We start from the raw sequence: 10,998 nt of genomic DNA on the forward strand, positions 1-10,998 counted from the left end.
TCTGTCTGGTTGAACAGGTGCTCGTTCAGCTACTCTCTACCAAATTAAGAGCAGTGACATGGGGGCAAAGGTTCCAGTAGTGAGTTTGTGAGACGTCCAGTCATATGTCCATGATTACAAAAAAAATTCTGGCCGCACAGTTTCTTTCTCCATCACGTATGTGTCAACTGTACTGTCTTGTGTGTGCCCTGAAGGCTAGTAAACTATTTCCTAACTTATGCTTATGGGCTGTAGGCAGGGGCTGACTGGGAAGAGAAATCGGCCCTAGGGGGGGGTGCTGGCCCACCAGGAAAAGTCCCGGTTCTCCCTATGGCCAGTTCACCCCAGGCTGTAGGACATGGTAGAGGCTCAAATTGATATTTGCAGTTTTGCAAGATTCCTTTTGACCTCTCTTTATGCATGACCCCCTTCAGTGTAAATTAAACAAACATCCCTTTCGTAGAAAGATCTACGGGTATTTTACAAAGGGCACAACCACTCCCTTGTCTTTCTCTTTATGGTGATGACTCATCAGCACATTAATAAATATGAACTGCAAATATAGAGTACAACACCCCGATCCCTGAGACACTGGTGTTTTTAACCAAGCAGTTATGGAGAAAAGGCATCAATTTGTCATTATGGTTGGAAGATGTTAGGTCTTTAACATTTTGGTGAGAAAACAAGCATATGCTTATTGCAACTCACTAATGAGCGCAACATAGCAGAATGTCGAAATAAAGCAAGTTAATCATTGCCAGACACGTGTTTTGATGTAGAGGAATGAAAAATATGAATAAAGATTACACAATGTAAAAAATATGGAGTAATTTGTACAATCACACAACATTTACAAGATTGTACAAGAATGTAGAGTCCCATTTTACATGAACGTGACTAAAACCCTTTTTCTGAAGGGGTTAAAAAGAAAGTTGTTTGATTCACTAGTGTTTTAGTTTTCGTCTGGAAGCGAGGTGAGTGGCATGTGCCCGTTGCTCAAGCGTCGACACTGCAATGAATGTGTCACTAGAGAGAGTCTCAACCGGGCGGTGTTCCAGCAGCATTGGAAGGTCCGATTCATTTTAGAGAATCGGTTCGTTCGAAAGGTTCGTTTAAATGAACTGGTTCATTGAAACCAATTCACCAATTCTTTTGAGTCATCCATCGAAAGTGTACCCTGAAGTCGAAGCATTTTGTTTCATTTTTGTAGTAAAATATATTTTTAGTTAAATATTGCTTTTTATCACTATGTTTTTGATTAGATGACCGTCACTGACACAAATGTTGGGTTGTTTAATAAATGCATCATGTCACCTCACAGTGGAGTGATTCACAAACGCGTGTCAGTTAGAACGAATCATTAAAATGTTTCATTTTTGTGGTAAAATATATTTTTAGTTAAATGTTGATTGTTATCGCTATGTTTTTGATTAGATAACCGTCAATTACACAAATGCTGAGTTATTTAATGCTTCCATCATGTCACCTCACGGTGGAGTGATTCACAAGCGCTGGTCCGTTCGAACGGATCATTTAAAAGAACCGGTTCAAAAGAACGATTCGTTCACGAATCAGATATTACCACGGCTGAATGTACGGCTCAGAAAACAGCAACAGTAGTTAATTGAGACGGATTGCCGTTCAGACTGGTTTTTACTCCACACAACTGCTTCATCCAGCATCTCTCCGATCACTATTCTCCAACGAGCTTTAAACGGATAAATGCTAAAGCTAAAAAGGCATGGAAACGCGGAACGGCAAATCCACTATTCACACACTTTTTGTGCATTTATTTCCATTGATAAGTAACTAGGATCTTTTCAATTTGCAGCGCGGGGCTCAAATCATTTTCTGGAAGATGCGCATGTAAGAGTAGTCGGATTGTCCGATTCACAGACGACTCTGTCAGAGAATTATCAGTTTTAAGTAGACTGTAGTTTGTAAGCATGAGTGTGCAGTGGATTCATAATCCGGTACAACACGGACACAAGCGCTTTGACTCGGACGAGCCAGTGGCCAAATGTCCCCGGCTCAGCGAGTCTTCGGCTGATGCGGGTCTCTTGGGTTCCTCGCCGGGATCTCCGGTCAGCGGAGCGCCTCTGAGCGTCACTCCAAACCACCAGGGTCCCGCTCGCATCGGCCAGTTCCTGCTGGTGCCCCTGACCGATCGACCGGGGGTGCACAGCGCTTTAGACATGGACACAGGAGAGGAGCTGGTCTGCAAGGTAAGTAACTGGATACAATAATGTAAATGACCCATTTTAAGTGTGGTCCTTTGATGCCTACCATGGTATCATTCTGAGACCTCGCAAAAATGTTTTTGTATATTTTTTTCTTCTTTTTTTTCACATCATTACAGTGCTTGGTACATACTGTAATAACGTATTACAAAGTTTATATATATATATATATATATATATATATATATATATATATATATATACCTGTGATATCTATTCAATTAACTGTCACACTGTTAAGCTGATTCAGTATCAACTGTTTTCAAAAGGGTCCAGCATTTGTTTCAGAAATATAGACAAAACAGAGCTGACATGGTGCTCAAAGAGATTTTTAAGACCACAAGTGAACCATTCAAATATGTTTGTTCTCTTATATCACCTCCATTCCCATTCAGCTTTCAGGAGTGTTTCACTGTCAGAGTGTTTTCATTAATCTGATTTGAAATTTCATTTCAAATCTGACTACTGAAATTAAGCAAATTAAATGTATTCACTTCGTCTTATATGTGACCTTCACATAAGTCCCGCAAAGGCAATGACAAATGATTGCATGCTTCATTTTAAGCACCAGTGTTGTGTTCTTGAATTTGTATGGCTGTTTCATTGACTTTACCAGATCAAAACTGTGCTTGTCTTATATAAAAATGCTGAACACAGATATTTTTTTGCCATGTGCAGGTGTTTGATATGGGCCAGTACCAGGAGAAGATAAGAGCCTACAGCATGCTATCAAAGCACAAGAACATTGCACAGATCAAAGACATAGTTCTTGGGGAGCACAAAGCTTATGTGTTCCAGGAGAAGGATTTTGGTGACATGCATACCTTTGTAAAGAGCAGCAAGAGGCTCCCTGAAGACCTGGCCTCCAAGCTTTTCTACCAGGTGGCATCTGCAGTGAACCACTGCCATCGAGTTGGCATCGTTTTGGGGGACCTCAAGCTTCGCAAGTTTGTGTTTCCAAATGAGAAAAGGTTAGAGTCATTGTTATAAATAAACGTGTGTGAACATATTGAGCTATAGTTTGGGGACAAAAAGTGAACTAAATTTGACAGAACATCAATTTGGGACATCCCCATTTGGAAAAACAATTAATATATCAAATATTTATTTACAGTGTGTGTGTGTGTGTGTGTGTGTGTGTGTGTATATATATATATATATATATATATATATATATATATATATATATATATATATATATATACACACAAATGCAATAAAGTGTACATTGAGGGTTAGGGTGTGGGTCAGGATGTAGTCTATAGTAATTATAATTAAATTTATATAAAAAAAAAAAAAGTATGTATTCAATAGAAGTATTCAATAGGAGTATGTCCCCATTTAGAAAGTCATTGTGATTGTGTTTGAAAGTGGGACTTTTTTGGGAAATGTCAGGTGCAGTACCTTGTGCATAATGCTGTGACATCAGCAGTGTTATATTGGGCAAATAGTGTCAGTTCTCGTTTAATTTGATTCTCACTTCCTTTCACCTTCATGATACATTGCAGGTGATTGATGCCGCTTCCTTAAAGGTTCAAAGGAACAAACCTAAAACATTCGCTTACTCATGTTTCTGTGTAAGAGGAACAACACAAGTAAAGAGATCTCTGGGTCTGTGTCACCGATTTTTCTGGTGAAAACGAGAGTCCTCTAAATTACGTGAGTGAATTATATATAAAAAGCAAATGGCCTAAATTCACAACATTTTTATCTGGTACCCAGTGGACAGAACATACTGCAATAATCTATGCCAAACCTGTTTAGTTTAGCACTATAAAATCACAATCCATCTGCACTCACATGTAGATAGGTTTGTCATTCTGGGGCAATATTTTAAAGGCTGACCTTTGGGCATGGACGTGCTTGTGAGTGAATGGAAATAGACAAGAACGTGTAAGAGGACGGAGCTGCCAGCGGGTGCAGCGAGATGAGTCATAACAATGCACTTACAGAGGAGAAATTTACCATTCAGGATCATGTACTTACAGACGCAATGCTCCACTCCTAAAGACGGCATCAGTTGTAGGCAAGCAGTCTGGACTGGCAGATGCATCTAGCGCAGACGTGAGCAAACCATAATGACATCTGGGTAGATGAGAAGCGCAAAGCTGCTGTCTCTTTTTTCTTTCGCTTTGTGCACCACCAAGAAGAATAACACACTGACAGGTTATGCAAAGTGACACAAAAACATGTTTTTCTTACACTGCGAAAAAAAGAGATGCAATTTTATGAGCTGAATATCCTCATGCAAAGGTTATTGCAGCTGTATTAATTAACACTCTGTAATACTTGATTCTGATTGGTCAGTTCTTCTATTTTTGTATAAAGACCACTAAACTGTATATATATGATCCTGATCTCATAAAAATTATGTGACTGTGGTGACATTTTTGCAATATTACATTATGTGGTGCGTTAAACGTTTCGATGTCCACTTTGTGGCACTAAAAACGGGTTAAATGTTCATCCAAAATAGTGTCTATGAACTGATAATCTGCCGTTTTCCTCGTGATTTGTGTAAAAGTCTTTGCGCAATGAAATAATTTAAACTCAAATCAGTATTTCATGTCCATTTATTTACTTATTTGGTTAGTAACCATGTTATAGTCAGTAAAATCTACAGTCAGAGTAATGTACAGTACAGATGATACAAGTCCTATTGGGGTTTATTTTGCGATAATGACCAGCTGACTGTACGTTATCCCTTATAAATACAGCATATAGTACTTTTGAGCTGAAACGCTTTTCCGTGGGCCAATGCAATTTCCATACCTGAAATATCTTTTGAAAAATGCAGAAATGATGAGTGATGGATAAGCGACAGGCAAATCAGGCTGAAACCGCGATAATGCTGAGATATGGTGCATGATCACATACATAAAGACACTCGCTAAACTGGAATGTGTCTGTAGTTAGATTGTGAAACAGACACAGGCTGTGTAGGGGCTGCTCATGCGTCACTGATGTAGTGTTCAGTGTTAATGGGTAATCAAGGGCTGGCAGATGCCGTGAGCATGAGATACAGGTGCGGCAAGAACACAGTAGACCTGCAGCACTGTGCAATTCAATCATTTGTCCTATCTCTCAGTCTTTCTGTCTGTCACACACACACACACACATCGGCACACACAGGGCTATGACTCATTCTCTCCAGCTCTCTGGCAGAATGCTGTTGTGTCATTTACAAACCCCCCAAACTGAGGCTGATAGCTGGTAATGAAACACAATACCATGCATAGCAGCTCATGTTTTACTGAAAGGGATATCAACAGACACACACACATACTGTACACATATACACACACAAACTCATGGGTCATCAACTCTAGCCAGTGTTAATTTCCACAGGGATATTCCTAGACTACTTGGGGATTGTGTCCTATTGGAAACTGAGCTAAACTTAGCCACTAGTCTACATGATTACATTAGCGAGCGCTACAGATAGAGGAAGTGTGTTTATTGTGTGTTTGTGCTGTGGAAACTCTGCTGCGTGCTTTTGTTTAAACAAAGGCCATAATTAGACAAAGCTCTGTCCTTTAGTTGTTGTAGTAGCCCTGTTTGAGAGTCAGAACACTTACTGTAGAGTGCCTGTCTTTTCCGCAATTTAAATGCCCTGCAATTTGTGATCTCAACAAAATGACAGAGAGTTATTTCAGTTCAATGCACAATAAAGGAGAGCTTCCAGACATCACTTTATTTAGCAATGGTAGAGCGAATTCTTTCAAGATACTAAATCCATCATCGGCAGACCACAGAACTCCTCAGAAAGCTCTGTAGATTTCCATAAAACTGGAACACCTGTCAACGGCTGTTGCGTTTGTATATGGAATGTTTTGGCTAATTTGATTGCACCTTCAGAGTGATTTTACCAAGTAAGACATATTTCTAGATCAACATTCTTGATCCTGGAATAACATTCATGTCAAAGGAACTCTGTCCTAACACTTTCCCTAATCCCAATTCTAACCATAACCAACCCTTAAAATAAGAGGAAAATAATAGGTTGATCAGAATGGTGTACATCCCCATGTTGTTCAGTATCATGGCTCGGGGGCTGTTCACACCAAACACGTTTTTGCATCCATCTGCACTGTTCTTGAATTGCAGTAGACGGAAGTTTTTGGCAGCTGCGCCACGTCTCGCTGTTTTTCCAGCATCTCTCGTTGTCATGTCAAGTTAAACAGAACACGAACCTTTAAAAATGTGTCTTGAGAGACCTGTGTTCTGTTCTATTCGTTGCGCTGCGTCTAGCTTTTTTAATGATGTTTTTTAGACTGACGTTTTTGACCGTTGCGCCGCGTCTCACTGTTGTTGTTTTTTTCAGCTTGTTGCGCAGGAGTGCAGAATTTTTTTGGACGCCTTGTCAAGTTAAAAAGAATATCAACTTTTAAAAAACACATTTCGAGACACCTTCATTCTGTTCTATTCGTCACTCTTCGTCAAGCTTTTTTTAGTACGAGAACATGCACATTCGGTATGACCAGCCCATCATCTTCAGTGCTATCAATAAGAGTGTTGTACTCTAAGCTCTGTTTAAAACATTTTAAAATGTTTAAATCAATTTTGATAAATTTTACAGATTTTCCCTCCAAAACTATTGCAGAAAATAAGAAAAAACTCCATCTAGGCCTAATCATTATTCAAATATTGCTGTATACAAGCTTGATTGCTAGATTTCATGCAGTCAAGAATGTGTCATACCGCATTTCATAACAGCCCAAATACGCGTTGCAGTTTCAACATTGCCGCAAGGGGTGCTATAGCAGACATTAGTGTGAACTGTCCACTTGTTTGAAGAGAATATTGCTAAGCAAGTATGTTGAAGTCAGTATATTTATAGCAACTTACCTGAATAATTACACACATCAGTTTAATGGCTCAGACTTTGGAAAGTAACTCTATCGCCCCCTTGAGTACTGAGGTTGGTTACCGCCACAGTAACACAAGAGCACATGTTAAGCATGTTCAACTGGACCGCTATGAATTTCTTTTCACCCATATCACAATGACTCTTATGTGCTACTCATTATTAACAATGATGTGTTTGTTTTAGGAGCCAACTGAAGTTAGAGGGTCTTGAGGACTGCCATATTCTTTCTGGAGATGATGACTCGATGTTTGACACACATGGCTGTCCAGCGTACGTGAGTCCTGAGGTCTTGAATGGTGGATGGAGCTACTCAGGCAAGCAGGCGGATGCGTGGAGCCTCGGAGTTATGCTGTACACAATGCTGGTGGGCCGCTACCCTTTCCACGACCCAGACCCCGCTACCCTGTTCTCTAAGATCCGCCGGGGCACATACTGCCTCCCTGAGGGGCTGTCTTTAACGGCACGCTGTCTACTTCGCAGTCTGCTCAGAAAGGACCCCAGCGAAAGACTCACCGCTGCAGAGGTGCTCATTCACCCATGGTTCCATGGCAATATACAGGACACAGGAAATGCAGGAAACGAAGTCAACCTCAGAGAACAGACAGTGCCCCAGATAGAAGTAGGGCAGGACGAGGATCTTTTCTCCTGAGAAAACCAATATAGCTTGAATATGGACCATCACTGTTCAACATTCTCTTTGTGTTTTGTTTTCTGTTCTGTTTCCAATACATTCTGTATAGATAAAGAAGTATACACTCAGTGAAAACTAGTGAAAGACTGATATATCAGCCAGGCCGACTAATCGTTATTTTGCCATTTTGAGATTATCAGCATCGGCCAATAACTTTGTCCATTTGGAAGCAATGGTTTCAAAATTCAATTTGAGGTATGACTGCATGTTATTTATTTTGTAGAACAAAATGTTAAAGTCTCTTCAAGTAATGTCAAGGGGTTAGTTCACCCAAAAATGAAAATTCTGTCGTCATTTACAGACCCTCATATTGTTCTAAACCTGTATGACTTTCAGCCTCAGTCACCATTCCACTTCATTGTATTGAACAAATATGCAATGAAAGTGAATGGCTGTCATTCTCCTTTTGCGTTCCACGGAAGAAAGAAAGTCATGAGGGTGAGTTAATGACAACAAACTTTTCATTATTGTGTGAACTATCCATTTAACCACAGACCCAAATAGACTAGACCACTATTCTAAAAACCCATTAGACATTCCCAAGCAAACCCATGGCGAATTAGCTTTCTGTGTTGACAAAAATTCTCTATTCATCGTTTTTGTGTTCATCTATTTTATTACCATTAAATTACAACGTGTATATTGGCATTATATTGGCTATTGGCCAACCTGCTCTCTATATATCGGTATCTGCCATTGAAAAAATCCATATCGGTCGACCACTAGTGAATTCTCGCTTAAAGTACTGTATCATCTGTGTCAGGTTTTAGGACAGCGTGCACAGCCAGTGTATTTTGAAATCAAAGTCATTTGGTGCTAGTAACCATTGTTGTGCTGTATAAAGTGAATGCTGAGACTTGTCATCACGGCTAATGTGAAAGTGAATGTCGCATGGTGACTAACCTCAGCAAGGTCTTGAGGAATCAGAACATATTAGTTGCAAAGGAGGGAGAGGAAGAGACATGCGCCAGACCTGTGGCTTCACTCTCACTCATAAAAAACCAGAAGTGTATGTTGACTCACCCATTCAATACTGTAGCACCATAGGAACATGTATCCTTTGATATGAGGAGAATGGAGACTAAAGGAAAAAAACACACTTTTATTCTCTCTGTACATGCTATAAGCTAAATCACTGATACTGTGTGCCATTCTGACTTGCGCTTCACAGAATTGCCAAACTGTACAGGAGAGGTGTTTAAAAGTGAAGTAAGACTCATGGTACTGTAAGCTATACTGAAATAATAGCCCTGTGCGACCACCAGTATCATAGATGTGATGGTAAAAGCCATAGTTCATTAAATTCAGCATGAATTTCAAATAAACTCAGGCTTTATATGTGTTTATGGTGAGCCTATAGATATTAGACTGAAAAAATAAAATAATAATAATAATAATTTTCTTAATAAGTATGTTGTCATTTGTCTTGTTTTGGAGGCAAAATTGATTAAGATATTAAGACTTGTTCATAGAATATATGTTGAATTATATTTATTTTTCTATCCTCGTTGTTTTAAGCAAACATTTAACAAACCTGGGTGAGGTTTATGTTTAAAATGGGAAATAACAACTTAATTGAAGATTGAATCTTGCTATGTTACTCAATTTTGCTTTTCTAGCAAATGTATCTTGTTTTAAGGATGTTCAGATATTTTAACTGGAAAACAAGACAAAAATGCTTCTTAAGAAATGGAAAGGTTGCTTTTAGTTTGAGGTAAATGTTCATTTCAGCAGACCCCTTTACCCCGTTGTATCCTGACATTTCTGTTTTTTTACTTGAATCCAAGGGTTTCTTTTCCAACACAAGGATTAAATATGGCAGTTCAGTTGATACTGCGGGTAATATATAAGATGACAGAACAGCTGGTTGTTGCTTTAAACCGAAGGCTGAGATTAGTGCATTCGGTATGACCATGTGTGTGTATCTTCCCTCACTCTTGAAAGAAAAGAGAACAGTACTACAAAAGCACTACTGTAAGGGTAGAGTTGCATTTCCCATAGAGGTCTGTTTTTTTGCTTCCCCATGTTGTGGGAATTGTATGTTACCTCTGAATCTGAGCATAATGGTTTAATGCGACTTTTATGGATTCTGAAAGGCTCTTTATAAACAAAGTATCTCTGAGGCTGGAGGGCATGCAAAATGTCTCATGCAGATAGCACATGGAGAAAGCTGACATGGGTGCACAAAGTTCATGTTGCACTGTGAATTATGTACTTGTGACACAAACCCAAGGCTTGACCACGAGGGTTTAACGGATAAAATTATTTGTAAAAATGTGTAAATATGTACATTTTAAGTGTGTGGACAAAATTTAATAAAGATCACTCTTTTTATTATTTAAGTTTGTGGTTGACTGAAAATATTTTCTGTGAAACATGACCAAACACAGAATCTTTCTAGATTTACACATTTGTCAGACGCTTTTGTTCAAAGCAATTTTCAGTCATTCAAGATATACATTTTGTCAGTATGTGTGATCCCTGGGCATTGAACCAATAACAAGCTAGTATTATGATCTACCAGTTGAGGAAAAGTACACCTTCCTGAAAAGTTGCATTATTTTTTTATTTTATTTTGCCCACATGTACCCTTAAAATAATATTTCAGTTTATTTTAGGCATTTAAGGTTTAAGATTTACGCTTTTCAATTTTCATCAAATTTCCATCAAACTCAGTTGAGTAATCTTATATAACATGTACTTACTGTACATATTGTGAACTAATGAAAAGTATTTCATTAAACTTATGAATTTAATTAAACTTAAACACACGGCAAAAACTAATTTTCTTTTAGACTAATTTTCCAGGAAAAAAAACAAGATCAATTTACTATACTTTGATATTTTGTAATTTTCAGAGAAATCTAACACAATTGAGTCATTTTTATGCTTATAACAAGAATTTGGCATGATGCTGCTACATCCATAGGGTAAATTTGCCATCGGGTAAGAAAAAAACATTTAAAACATTTAATTCAAAGGAAAAACAAGTTTATTTTTCTTACCCCATTGGCAAATAGTTTTTTCTTGTACTAAACATAAATCCAACTTGATTTTGTTAGATTTTTCTGAAAACAAGACTTAATATCTTACGTCATTCAGCTTCTGAAGTATTTTTAATTTTTTAAGTTTTAATAAGACAAAAATATTCAGTAAGTAAATGTATTTTTTTCAGTGCATTTATGATTAATTTATAATAATGTTGATTATGTAATGAT

At 38.3% G+C, this 10,998-nt stretch overlaps 1 protein-coding gene across 1 annotated transcript; it reads left to right on the top strand.

Moving 5' to 3' along the window:
• The first annotated feature begins 1,443 nt into the window (after positions 1-1,443).
• trib1 (tribbles pseudokinase 1) lies at positions 1,444-10,122 on the top strand. The gene is made up of 3 exons (XM_051663077.1): positions 1,444-2,204; positions 2,898-3,190; positions 7,273-10,122. The coding sequence occupies exons 1-3, from the start codon at positions 1,926-1,928 to the stop codon at positions 7,736-7,738; spliced, it is 1,038 nt and encodes a 345-aa protein (XP_051519037.1). The 5' UTR covers positions 1,444-1,925; the 3' UTR covers positions 7,739-10,122.
• The last annotated feature ends 876 nt before the right edge of the window (positions 10,123-10,998 follow it).

Source organism: Myxocyprinus asiaticus, chromosome 30 (genome assembly GCF_019703515.2).
Source record: "Myxocyprinus asiaticus isolate MX2 ecotype Aquarium Trade chromosome 30, UBuf_Myxa_2, whole genome shotgun sequence".
Taxonomy (NCBI): domain Eukaryota; kingdom Metazoa; phylum Chordata; class Actinopteri; order Cypriniformes; family Catostomidae; genus Myxocyprinus; species Myxocyprinus asiaticus.